The 14,326-nt window shown below is 38.9% G+C and overlaps 1 protein-coding gene across 8 annotated transcripts in view; it reads left to right on the top strand.

The window, feature by feature from the left end:
• Frmpd4 (FERM and PDZ domain containing 4) overlaps nt 1–11,610 on the top strand; it is a 786,938-nt gene extending 775,328 nt beyond the window's left edge. For 7 of the 8 annotated variants that reach the window (XM_040286842.2, XM_040286794.2, XM_040286821.2 and 4 more), the window contains 3 exons: nt 2,800–3,864; nt 4,243–5,532; nt 7,537–11,610. In XM_040286842.2, coding sequence (XP_040142776.2) covers nt 2,800–3,864; nt 4,243–5,532; nt 7,537–8,861 — 3,680 coding nt within the window. In that variant the 3' untranslated portion in view covers nt 8,862–11,610. Of the gene's footprint in view, nt 1–2,799; nt 3,865–4,242; nt 5,533–7,531 lie in introns of all 8 variants that reach the window. The other variant, XM_078035122.1, reaches the window with a different exon arrangement.
• The last annotated feature ends 2,716 nt before the right edge of the window (nt 11,611–14,326 follow it).

Genomic DNA, 14,326 nt, shown 5'->3' with positions numbered 1-14,326 from the left:
TCAAGTCTCAGCACCACATATAAATAAAGTCCATTGACAACTAAGAAAATATTTTTTAAATATATTATTAGTATGGAGGAAAAATGGAGCCTCAGCCTCTCAGTGATTTCTTCTAGGGTGAGGAACATGCTCCAAATACCTTTCTCCACTCTGAGAAAGGGTAGGGTGGATAAGGGAGAGAGAGCACATCCCGAAACAAAACAGGTAGACCTCAGGTGAGCAGCAGTCTGGGACTTAGTACCTATAGTGGCTACAAGCACATCTTCTCTTTAGAAACTGCCACAGATTTCCTGAGATTTGAGAAATATCAGGAGTAAAGTCTGGTAAGATCAGTTCATCCCTGGTCCACTGGAGGCTAAGCCACAGAATAGATCTAAGTTCTCACTCCAAATCCTTCCATGTCTCCACAATCATTCCAGGAAGCCAAATAAGTATACCCTTCTGGAAGGAAGCTAAAATTGAGCATGTATTTTCTTCTCATTACAAACTGAGATAGACCTTAGTTAAGATCTCTAATAAGGAACTGAAGCCTCCATTTATTTTCCTCCATCTTTAAAATATACCTTTAAGCATTTTCAAAATCCCTGACTCCATACCTTTGTATCTCTGGGCTTCAGGGGGCTCCGAATAAATATCATTAACTTGCTTTTAGCTTTCTGGTCTGTTCAGTGTTTTTGTTGGTCTAAACCATGAGTTTTACTACAAATAAAATTTTATTAGAATTTAACTACACACATTGTATTACTTTCCTAGGGTCTCTGTAACAAATTATCACAAATCTGGTGGCCAAAACAACATAAATCCCTCCCAGTTTTGGAGGCCAGAAGGCCAAAATCAAGGTGTCAGCAGAACTGTACTAACTCCAAAGGAATTAGAGGAGGATCCTTCCTTGCCTTTCCCACTTCTGATGGCTGTCAGCATTCCATGTGACTGCACATTTCCAGCCTTGGCCTCTGCCTTCACATGATCTTTACCTCTTCTTGGTGTGGTCCAAATCTCCTACTACCACAAGGGCACTCACCATTGGATTTAGCGCCCAAACAGATAATTCAGGATGATCTTGCCTCAAAATCCTTGAAATAATCTGAAAAACTTTTTCCAAATAAGATCATAGTGTGGACCCATTTTGGGGGTGCCACTCAGCTCATACTCCCTCCAGTTGTTTATGTATCACCTATAGCTACTTTCATGTTAAAACATCAGAGTTTAGTTGTTGCTGTACTGAAACAGTTGGCCTCCAAAAACTAAAATATTTACTCTCTAGCCCTCCATTTATGGAAAATATTACCAACACCTGGTCTAAACTTAGCTGTTACAAGTATTCCTCAACATCCCACCCCCACAAACACATATGCACACCTGTATACACCCATATAACCCATCATAACCTAAATTTTCATAGTTGATAAATTATGTTGAACTCCCATGCAGTATATTGATTATAAGGTAAGATGTAATTGTGGCTAGTATATAATTAAATGTCTTCAAAATTATATCTTTTACTTGCTATTTATGAATATATACATTTAGTAAAATGACTCTGAACAGTGTTCAGCATGAAGTCTATTGTATAATTTGGGGGGAGCAAAAACTTCTTTAGTAAAACCAATTTTATTTTCTGTATGTCTTATACGTATGATGACAGTGTCACCCAAACTGAGCCAAGTGGCAATTTGAGGGAACAGATGGAAAAATGGAAGGGTCCTAAATTTTGGTCAAAAGGTTGCTTCTAGAATCTACAAAGCAATAGTCACAGAATGACCCAAATTCCCCATCTTATTAAATATCAGAGCTATTCTTCACTTAAAAATTCCATATTTAAAGATCCTTGAAGAGCAAACAAAACAATAATATTTTTTTAAAGAGAGAGAATTTTCACTATTTATTTTTTAGTTCTTGGCGGACACAACATCTTTGTATGTGGTGCTGAGGATCGAACCCGAGCCGCACGCATGCAGGCAAGCGCGCTACTACTTGAGCCACGTCCCCAGCCCAACAACAATTATATTTAATTAGGGTAATACAATTTTAATTCATGATGAACATCAAACAAATCTTCATGGATCCTATTATAAGAACAAAAATTAAAGTCATTCTAAATATTAACTACACTTAGAAATGGCAGAGAGACGTACATTACTTGTGAATGAATGCTCCACCTTAAACATTATGTACTCTTTATATACACACATACATATAGCGATTCATGCTGATATTTGTACATGAATATATTACATTCAGTAGGATATAAATAGGCTGAAGGTAGAGGTACAATATTTATTTTAACTTTCTAGGAAGTGTGATGGAAGTATGAAGATCCTTGACCTTCTATTAACTCAATGAGAAAAAAGTCCAATATCTTCCACCACAAAGTGAAGACTGTTAGATCTCACTTTACAGAGAAAAGAACAATTTATTTTCTAGAATAATAGCCTATTGAAATATCACCTATCAGCTTTGTAAAAGACACGTTGTATATTTATATTCATATATGTAAATAAGGTCTTCTAATAATAATATAGCAATTATAAAGATATAGATATATAACTGATATATGTGTGTATGTATGTGTGTGTGTGTGTGTGTGTGTATATATATCAGTTTTGTTAATGGTGATTCTCCTAAACAAGGAATCCTTGCACCTGGAACTTACATTGGGCAGTACTGTTATTTGGAAAGTAAAATAATTGTATTTATACAGTGATGCTATACGCCATTAAATTAAGAAACACAGATAAAGCCCTCCCACCAAAAAAAAATATCACAGTAATGTGTCTTTGCATGATTCTTTCTCTTTAGGAGCTGAAAATAAAGGAAAGCCTAACCTCCTTGGCCCAGATTGGAACTGTATGCCTCAAATGACCACCTTCATTGGCGAAGGGGAACAAGAAGCTCAGATAACATATATAGACTCAAAACAGAAGACAGTTGAGATTACAGACAGCACCATGTGTCCAAAGGACCACCGGCACTTGTATATAGACAACACCTATAATCCAGATGAACTTAACCAGCAGTTGACCCAGCCTGGTGATGCTCCCTGTGAGGCAGACTACAGAAGTCTAGCCCAGAGGTCCCTGATGTCCCTCTCAGGACCAGAAACTTTAAAGAAAGCACAGGAATCTCCGAGAGGAGCTAAAGTGTCCTTTATTTTTGGAGATCTTGCCTTGGATGATGGTATGAGTCCCCCAACTCTTGGCTATGAGAGACTGTTAGATGAGAGTCCAGAAATGCTGGAGAAGCAGAAGAATCTCTACATCAGCAGTGCCAATGACATGAAGAACCTGGATCTCGCTCCAGACACAGAGAGCATCCAGTTTGTGGCAAATTCTGTTTATGCAAACATAGGTGATGTGAAAAATTTTGAGGCCCCTGAGGGGATAGAGGAGCCCCTCTTGCATGACATCTGTTATGCAGAAAACACTGATGATGCAGAGGACGAGGATGAGGTAAGCTGTGAGGAGGACCTTGTGGTGGGCGAGATGAACCAGCCAGCCATCCTCAACATGTCTGGGTCAAGTGATGACATCATTGACCTCACGTCCCTGCCTCCTCCAGAAGGTGATGACAATGAGGATGACTTCCTGTTACGTTCCTTGAACATGGCCATTGCTGCACCCCCACCTGGCTTTAGAGACAGTTCTGATGAGGAGGACACTCAGAGCCAGGCAACGTCCTTCCGTGAAGACAAGGAGCAAGGCAGCAGCCTGCAAAACGATGAGATCCCCGTGTCCCTCATCGATGCTGTGCCCACTAGTGCTGAGGGAAAGTGTGAGAAGGGATTGGATAATGCTGTCGTTTCCACGCTGGAAGCTCTAGAAGCTCTATCTGTTTCAGAAGAACAGCAGACCAGTGACAATTCAGGTTCTTTCACGATTGTTACATTTATTCACTGATAACTGTGTCATTCCATCCTTTCGAGCCATTTGTCTTTGGAGTCCTGTTACGTGGTATTCTCCATTTCACGCATTGTCCTATTTCATAAATATGCTGAACTACCATCATGGGGTTTTTTTTGTGTGTGTATGTGCTTTCTTTGTTATTTTTAAATCATATGGCACGTCCCCCACCCCCATTTCTGGAACAACTGTGCAATAAATTCAGAGTCCTTACTGAAAAGGGAAAAACTTGTTTTTGTTTTTGTTTTTGTTTTTTAAAGAATAATGAGTCCCATTTTCTTACATGTCTCCAAGTGCCTCTGATAACATCCATTAATTGCTTCTTGTTTTTTACGGCATGCAGGTGTAGCCATCTTGCGGGCTTATAGTCCTGAGTCTTCGTCAGACTCAGGCAATGAAACTAATTCTTCTGAAATGACTGAGAGTTCTGAACTGGCCGCAGCACAAAAGCAGTCAGAGAGCCTCTCCCGCATGTTCTTGGCCACTCATGAAGGCTACCACCCCCTCGCAGAAGAGCAGACAGAGTTTCCCACCTCCAAAGCTCCTGCAGGGGCCTTGCCTCCAAAGTCCTCCCACAGCCTGGCTGCTCGCCCAGTGACCGACCTTCCGTCCAAAGTTGTGCCTTCCAAGCAGATACTTCACTCGGACCACATGGAGATGGAGCCTGAAACCATGGAGACCAAGTCGGTCACTGACTATTTTAGTAAACTGCACATGGGGTCGGTGGCATATTCATGCACCAGCAAAAGGAAAAGCAAGCTGGCTGAGGGGGAGGGGAAAGTCCCCACAAGTGGAAACATGCCAGGAAAAAAACAGCAGGGAACCAAAATGACAGAGATGGAAGAGGACGCCAAAGGGAAATTTGGTACTGTGTCTTCGAGGGACAGTCAACACCTCAGCACTTTTAATCTAGAGAGAACTGCCTTTCGCAAGGACAGCCAAAGATGGTATGTGGCCACTGAAGGTGGGGTCACAGAGAAAGGTGGACTGGAAGCAGCAGCTGGGCAAGCCTTTCCCAGAGCTTCTGGTCTTGGGGCAAGGGAGGCCGAAGGGAAAGAGGAAGGGGCTCTTGATGGAGAAGTGAATGATGTTTCAGGACTTGGTCAAGGGGACCGCTTCTTAACAGATGTGGCCTGTGTGTCTTCAGCCAAAGACTTAGATAACCCAGAGGATGCTGACTCACCCACCTGTGACCATTCCTCCAAGCTTCCAGAGGCGGAAGAGGGTGTGGCCCGCCTTTGTGATTACCACTTGGCCAAGCGGATGTCATCCCTGCAGAGTGAGGGCCATTTTTCTCTACAGAGCTCTCAAGGCTCTTCAGTGGACACAGGCTGTGGTCCAGGCAGCAGCGGCAGTGCCTGTGCCACTCCTGTGGAGTCGCCCCTCTGCCCCTCCATGGGAAAGCACTTGATTCCAGATGCTTCTGGGAAAGGCGTGAGTTATATTCCTTCAGAGGAGAGAGCCACTGGCCTTCCCAACCATGGAGCCAACTTTAAGGAACTGCACCCACAGGCAGAAGGGATGTGTCCGCGGATGACAGTGCCTGCTCTGCACACAGCCATTAATGCCGATCCCTTGTTTGGCACTTTGAGAGATGGATGCCATCGGCTCCCCAAAATTAAGGAAACCACAGGTACAGCAATGATGGATTTAGTGCTTTGCAATACACACCAGGACCATGTAAACCATATTTATAACAAACCTAAAAATACAACATCTGAAAGGTCAAAGATAGCCAAAAATGGCCATAGAAATGTTAAATAGCAATCCTTGATCCCCCTGGTAGTGAATAAATTGTTGTTTCTAGGTCTGGAATAAGAGTGAAAATGGAATTTGCTCTTTATGATTTGTTTTGCTCTTCCTTTAAGAATTTGATGGAGCAATATTTGTTTTCTAAATTCTAAATGCAGACTTTTAGCAGGGCCCAATGTAACTTTTGGTTACAAGATAGTATTGATTTGAGTCATACAACAATTTGATTTCCTTCTCAAGATATCTCATTTCCAGTTTTCCCATTTTGTTACTGAGAGACAAAGAAGGATAACAGAGGAGAATATTACAGAGACTGGAGGGGTTCTGAGAGATCATTTGCCTTCCAGGAAATTTACAGATTCTTTCCTTCTCTGGAAAACTCCCCTAAAGGAATATTCTGAAGTATCCAGTATACCACAGTTAGGAAGATTTGGGGGGTATGCATGGTTAGTTGCTTTATTTTCCCCCAAATAATAAAATCTAGACACAGGTAGAACCAAGAATCTAGCCACATTCTGTACCTACCTTCACTGTTCTACTTTCCCCATAGTGAACACATATGCCTCTCATCATACACATGGCTGGCCATCAGATAGCAAAAGCAGATGCTCCTTTATACTTTCTTGTTTCAAGTTATATCAGTAGTGTCTTTTCCATATTGGTCAATAGATATATGGGTTAGTTTATATTCCTGTTCTTAAAAACACCTTTTTAAATCTTACAACTTTACTATTTTTTTTAAAGAGAGAGTGAGAGAGAGAGGGGGACAGAGAGAGAGAGAGAATTTTAACATTTATTTATTTTTTCTTAGTTCTCGGCGGACACAACATCTTTGTTGGTATGTGGTGCTGCTGAGGATCGAACCCAGGCCGCACGCATGCTAGGCGAGCGCGCTACCGCTTGAGCCACATCCCCAGCCCCAACTTTACTATTTTTACAAAATCTACCATTGGCCATGCTTACCTGTGTAAACTAACCTGTAAATGATACCTAATTCTCATCACACAACTGCATTTTTTTTTTGGTACTGGGTACAAGGGTCCTTAAATATAGAGCCAGGTCTCCATTCCCCTGCCTTTTAATTTTTAGGCAAGTTCTCACTAAGTTGCTTAGGGCCTCACTAAATTGCTGAGGCTGGCCTTGAACTTGAGACCCCCCGTCAGCCTCCAGAGCTGCTGGGATTACAGACACGCACCACTATGCCCAGTTACCCAACCATATCTTTACCTCTAAATTAATTGAAACACACTCTTTAATCCTTCATGGTTTATGGGGAGTTTTTAACTAAGTTACCTCTTGCTCTTCTTCACATGAGAGCTTTTCTTAAGAAAACCTGAACAACTTTCCCACTGTCTTGACTTTAGACCCCATACCAGGCAAACCTCATACCTCATTCTGTCCTCTTAGAAAGGTTAGATGAATTAATTTGCATTAATGAATTATTTTTAAAAAGGTAACTGATGCAATTCCAGAAAAACCCAACTCCCTTGAAATGAAACTTAAATATTTTGTGTTTCAATAATCTAGAAACAAAATGTATATTTTCTAAGTATGTTTCTAAACTTCAATAGGTAATTATTGGAAGCAAGGGAGTTCATGAAATACCATTCTCTCCTGGAAAATGTTTGTGATTGTTAGATAATTTCCAATGAACTAGTAGTTCCAGAAATAACAGATTCCAAGTATTTTTTGCTCTTCATTGAAATGGAAATCAGTTATGAGTTATCAGGAGTCAGTCTTTGGAAAACAGGATGGCCCTAACATATGGCAGGTCTTCTATAATGCATCCTTGGGAAATGACAGACATCATGTAGAGATGTTGGGAAAATGGCTACCCAGGAGATGCTTAATGAATCTCTCTGTTTTTCTACTACCCCTAGTGTAGCTTTGACAGAGCCTGGGAAGGAGAGACGAGGAGGCATGCCTTCAGCTTGGTCTCAACATCCTGAAGTTGATCCCATCCTGCTACCATCAAACATTCACTCGGAATCAAAGGTGCCAATTCCAAATCAAGATCCTAATGATTTCTCCCAAGCAAATCAGGCATACGGAGAGTCTGTGAGCTGGCGGCCACCGGATCTGAGAGGGGGGAGCCTCAGGACACCCCCCAGCCAGAGGGCTCTCAGGCATAGCAGCAGTATCCTCTCAGGATCCATAGCATTGGAGACCTTCCGAGAGAGAACCAAGGGTGCAGTCAGCTTGAAGTATCCAGGTATCACAGAAGCACAGGAGGCCGGTTCAGAAAGGCGAGCAGAACTCCCTCTGGGGAAGAAGCTCACCAAGAGTTTTTCCCAAAGCTCAATGCACTTTAGCCCTGAGGGGAAGTGTCACAAAAGGTCCCCAGTGGTTCACAAAGACTCAAAGCAGTATAGGACATTACCCTTGCGGAAGATAGAGGGCAGCAGTTGGAGGTGCCGAGGACCTTTCAGCTACTGTTTCCTTAACAGAGGGCAGGATGAAGATGGTGATGAAGAAGAAGAGGAGGGAGAGGCCACCCTTCGGGTCTCTTGCCTCTATCCACCCCAGATGACTCACGCCATGCCAGAACCAACCAGTCCATCCCTGGCTGTTGGGATTTGGAAGAAAGGAGGGGAGCTAACCAGAGGGTCAGTGCTGAAAGTCTGGTCAGAAGACCTGAATGGCCCAGATGACTTGGACTTCAGCAATCTGGCTTTTGATGCCCGGATTGCAAGAATAAGTGCACTAAAGGAGAGCACATACACAATGCCTGATGGGTTCCTTGCAGCCCAAAATGATGCCAATGAGCTGCTTTGCCTTGTCAGGGCAACTAAGGGGAAGAGAGAGGAGTCACGCCCTGAAACATATGACCTTACACTTTCTCAGTACAAGCAACTGTTATCCATCGAGTCCAGACAGTTGGGAAGTGCCTGTAGGAAAATGGCGATGGCCGAGAAAAGTCCAGAGGAGATGCTTCTAGCTATGACTTCCAGCTTTCAAGTGCTCTGTTGCCTAACAGAAGCTTGCATGCGATTAGTTAAAGTCGTGAACTCAGAAACACAGCGGCAGGAAATTGTAGCAAAGATCGATGAAGTGGTCATAAACTACATATGTCTCCTGAAAGCTGCAGAGGCAGCCACTGGAAAGACCACTGGGGATCCTAATATTGGACTCTCAACACGACATTCAACCACCATGGCCGCTCTAGTAAGCACACTAACACGTTCTCTCAAGATGCTTTTAAATAAATAAATAAATAAATAAATAAATAAATATGAAAGTCACGTCATAATCTACCTTTGCAAAGCCATACATGAACTTTTATTTACTTTATGTGTACGATGAACAGATGTCTCCTTTCTTCTCTCTGTATATTTTGTTATTTTATATAAAATAGGAGATAAAAGTTACATTGATGAAATGTTGAAACGTCCTTATCAAATGTATTCTGTTTATATTATACATATATATATACACATGTAAAAGAAATATACGAGAAAGTGATGACATTTGGCTATTTTTCATATAGCCAAAACTCCAGGTATATGATGTGAAATTTTAAATTCTACCATGTTAGAACAAAACAAGAATCCTATCCCCTCTCTTTCCAAGCAGATACTTGGAGACCATATCATTCATATTTAGAAGTAAAAACCAAAAGCAAAAATAGAAAAGAAATCACAATGTATATAAACAGTACTTATGTTTTAAAATTATGATTTTTAAGCATTGGAAATAGCGAAAAGACATTTAAAATTCGAGAAGCTATTATAAATTACTATAGAATATATATAATAAATTAATTTTTTGCTCATAGTGTTTGGTTATTGGATGCTTTCTTCCAACAATCCCACATATTTAATTTTGGTTTATGCTATTTGGGCTGCAGATGGGGGGTGGATACTGCTGTGTCAACACAAATGCTCTTCACAGTGCTTCTAGAATTTAAAAAAAAAAAATCCCATATAGAAGGACAGAGAAAATGATGGGCATGTTCCTAGGTAGAATTATGGATTATCTAATTGCACAAAATGAATGGAATCAATAATGCCAAAATTGAATACTGTAGTGAATAACAAGTTCTGCTTTGACTAAATGTCAAAATACATAAACCAAAGACTATCTTCCCCTCACCCTGATTCATCCATGAAGCTCAAAATTTTATTTAGAGTCACAGGTCATTTGGTAAAGTATTTGCAAAATTACAAAAAAAATGGTCATGAAAAGTAAGCACAGACTCAGTAATGTAAACCAGACCACACAGTAGCGCCTGTGAGTGAGACACATTTCAGCTCTCAGCAAGACTGTGCACAGCACCTCCTCTACAGGGGTCAAGATTGCCAATCAGCCTAATACCAGGACAGAATTTCAAATCTGGAATGCTCCAGAAAACCCAGGAGAGATGGCTACTCTAATAGTAGAAGCCATGATTAAATAAATAGTATTTATTAAGTACATACTTATCTGGTATTTGTCTAACATGCACAAGGCCCTGGGTTCAATCCCCAGCACCAAAAAAAGAAAAAAAAAGTATTTAATCTGGATTGGCTGATAGAAATAAGAAATCTGAAAGCAAAAAAAAAAAAAAAAAAAAACTGCAGAAGTGATATATTTGACCATTTCAGGTGAAACCAATGGAATTCAAAGATGTTTGCAGAACTATCATCTCTCTAAAAGTATATCTGTAGGTCAAAACAAATGGATACAAACTCTGCAATTCATATATTAAAATTGATTTTGTACATATGTATTTCCTGGGTCTCTCAGTGTTCAAACTATACACACTCTTATTTATGTAAGTGGCTCCTTGGAATATGACAGAATACCCAGTACAAATATTTCCATTTTGTAGCCTACTGGGGAGGAGTCATAACACAATCCATGATTGCTATCTCTCTCTACTGAGCCATTCCACAGAGACTCAACAACAAAAGCCACACCACATGTTTATAGATGGAGGCAAATGAAAGGAATTTAGGCCTGTGTTATTATAAATAATGTTTAATTCAATAATAAAACATTATTTCATTATAATTATAAATATTGGTGTTTTGATATTGAGAGATATTAGTGGTGTTTACTGTGGAAAATCCTAGTAAATATTCTGTGTACTAAAATACTAACATTAATAGGATGTGTGTTCTATGTCAGACAATGTGCTATACATTATCATATATATTATCTCATTTAATCTTCAGAACAATCTTATGGTTTGGACACTATCATTAATTCTTTCTGGTTTAGTAGTTAAGCATATGGGTTTTGAGATCAAAAACATCTTTATTTAAATTTTCGTTCTGCCATTTTCTAGCCCTTTCATCTTTGGAAAGCTATTTTTTTCTAAGTCTCAATTTCCTCTTAGTAATATGGAAATCAATAATAAGATCTATTTCCATAGGGTTGTCACAGTTTTAAGTAAAATTATGTGTATAAAGTTCTTACCACAATATCTGGCAGAGAATAAGTACTCAATGTTAGATATTATAATCAGCATAATTATTGTGTTAAATATATTGCCCAAGATAATATGTGGGGGAATGTTTGTTTTATATGCATATTGTATCCTGTGTGCAGAACACATTATGTGAATTGAATATATATAAAAGAAGTGTACAAGGAAATGATGACCCTTGTTCAAATCGCATTTGTAGTTAAAACAACTTCCTAGTCAATTACAGTTCTTTGAGAAGCCTCAGGGAAATAGCTCTGGGTCTTTCTAATCAATCTCCCATTACCTATGGCTGCTCCAGTAAGTTTCTGTTTCTTATAAACAAATTCTTTACGACTTGGAAAACCTCAAGGGCCCCCCACTCCTTCATTGAGCATGGGGCTCCTAACTGGGGTCCAGGTCCACTAGAGTATAGGAAGAACATATTAGAACGAATATTTGTGTTTATTTTTATCTAGCTTTTTTATGTTTATGTATGTTTTATAATGGCATAATAGTACAGTGGTACATGTACAAAATTTTAAATAAATAAATGAATGAATAAATAACTAAGCATATGCCTGGTGCATGCATGCAAAAATATTGTCACAGGTAGGATCACATTCACTAAGGTTTGGAGAACACTTAACAGGAGAACAAAACTTCCTTGCACTGGAGTTCTTTGCATTTAATCCCCAGCCTATTTTCAAGTGTGTCACCTACCATTTTTATTAATCTCTCATCATAAAACTTTCAAACATATACAAAGTAGACATTATCATTCAAGGAATCAATATGGATTCATCAGACACCAACAGCTGTCCAGTCTTACTTCTCTATTCTACTCACCTCTTTCCGTACTATATGATTTAGGAGCAAAGTTCAGACATCATAGCATTTTTAATCCATGAACATTTCAGTAAGAATCTCCTATAGATAAAAACTTTTGTACAAATATAATATCATTTTCACATTTGAAAAGTTAAGAATTCCTTAATATTATTCAATAAAGAGTACAGAAATAAATGATAGAGGAAGTGAAAGTCCCCTATAACCAAACCACCAGAGAAAGTCATTGTCTACAACTTGGGGCATTCTTTTTCAATGCTGTTCTTTACATATATTAGTGTTGATATTATTATCTTATCTATTTATGAGTTTAACTTTGGACTCAGAGTTGATCTGACCACATTTGCCTTTCTGCCTGAGTCTCATTTCATCCCATCATACTTCATGTGGGTGGAAAGAATTGGCCAGAAACAATATAACTGATGTGGAAAGAGAGACTGTTCAGATGAACACCATGATGGCATTCAGCTTCTAGTGAAATCCAACATTTAAAGCAATTTCTTACTATATTAAAATTAACACATACTCTACTGATTCTAGGACCAATAGGAATTAGTCTAATCACAAAAGATTATTTTCCAGAAAAACGAATACAAATAAAAATTGAAATCACCAGCTGCAGCAACACTACAATGACTCAATTTCTTTTGCTATGATTTTAATCTTTCAATATGATATGTCTTAGAAAGACACTCTTCATTTGTTTATGTTCCACTTTCATGTATTTAAATGCCAGGTATTAATTATCCGAATGCTGTTTTCTGAACTACTCAGAATGTTGCTCTAATTTCTTACGCTTGGATCCCTTTTTGTTTTTGTTTTTGATTTGTTGGGGGTGTGCTGGGACTCAAACTCAGGGCCAGGGCCTTGTGCATGCTGCATGCTAAGCAAGTGCTTTTCCCCAGCCCTGTTTACATTAGTTTTGATTTGGTAATGGAGGTAGTTTGCTCTCTTAAACTGTTTATTGTTCATTGAGATTCTGTTAACTACTCTTCCTTACATTTTGGGGGTTTTTAAATCTTGGGTTTTTTTGCAATGCTCAGGGCAGAGGGCATGCTAGGCAAGTACTCTACCACTGAACTATATCCTCAGTCCTGTGTTAAAGGTTTTTGAAATTGAACAAAAAAAAAAAAACAAGCAAATGTCCATGAGCATTAGAGTAAGAATCTATGTTCTTACTGATCTCCATCCCCATCACTGAAGAAAAGAAATCTTCATGGGAACCAATACATATGAATATTAAAATTGTTTTTCTCTAATGTAATTTTGTCTTTACTTGAAAGGGGCCAATTTTGACACCTCTCTCTATATATATCTCTTTCCTTCAACCTCTTCTTCCCTCTTCAGATTTCAATTTGGCTTTGTGGAGGGCTTTGGTGATACTTTATCCTCTTCCATTCTAAAAACTATGAAAAAAATTTATATATAATATCCCATTGTAGCAATACCTGCTCAGTTTTGAAAAATCAGAGAGTAGTAATCTTACCTTTTGAACTGATTTTTTATTCTTAACAACTTTACTCTCACTAAACTGAATACTGTTTGCTTATTCCAGTTACTCTCTGGCCTACCTATCTCATCCTAATTTCAAAGCCTACACATAGGACATTCATGGAAAACAATCTCTGTCTATAAAACAGTGTTGCCTCACAAAATAATGGAATGAATTAAATTCTGCATCACTGAAAGAAATAATCAATTATCCCAAGTAGCTTATGAAATTAACCTGCTGACTTCAGCTGAACTTTCCGCCACATTTAGAATTGCATCTCAATTTTCTTATACACATTAATTTTAAACCCTTGTATTTGTTTTGTTTTTATTCTTGTTCATTTTCATTTTCCTCTCTACAGTCTGGACCAAAATTCTGTTCCATTGTGGCATCATTATTCACAACTACAGGAAGAATTAGCTTTTGCTAGTAGATAGACATGGGATAAGAAGTTCAAGAGCTGAACTTTCTTGATAGTCTCCAATCAAGTACTATTTCTACTGTTTTCATTTTGATTAGAACCTGATTCCTATCTTGAGCTTTCATTAATGATCAATGACTCCTTTTTGTCTACTACTTGAAGAGGCAGGATGAGTCTATTCATTCATTCAATAGTTATTAATAACTTCCTAATCTGGCAAATATGCTAAATGCTGAAGGCACGTACAAGGATGAATATGATTGACATGGTCACTGCCAAAAATGGCCACTCGCCCATTCTAGGACGGAAAAAAAAAAAAAAAACAAGAAAAGAGGAGTTCAGAGTGAGTAAGAGTTACTAACATTTGGGCTGGTGTTGTGGCTCATTGGTAGATCATTTGCCTAGCATGTGTGAGGCACTGAGTTTGATTCTCAGCACCACATATGAATAAATAAATAAAAATAAAGGTCCATTAACAACTAAAAATACTTTTAAAAAAAGAATTACAAACAGTCCTCCTTTTCATG

The sequence above is a fragment of the Ictidomys tridecemlineatus genome, chromosome X (genome assembly GCF_052094955.1).
Source record: "Ictidomys tridecemlineatus isolate mIctTri1 chromosome X, mIctTri1.hap1, whole genome shotgun sequence".
Taxonomy (NCBI): Eukaryota; Metazoa; Chordata; class Mammalia; order Rodentia; family Sciuridae; genus Ictidomys; species Ictidomys tridecemlineatus.
Note: the sequence above shows the minus strand (reverse complement) of the source record. Positions and strands in the feature narration are given on the sequence as shown.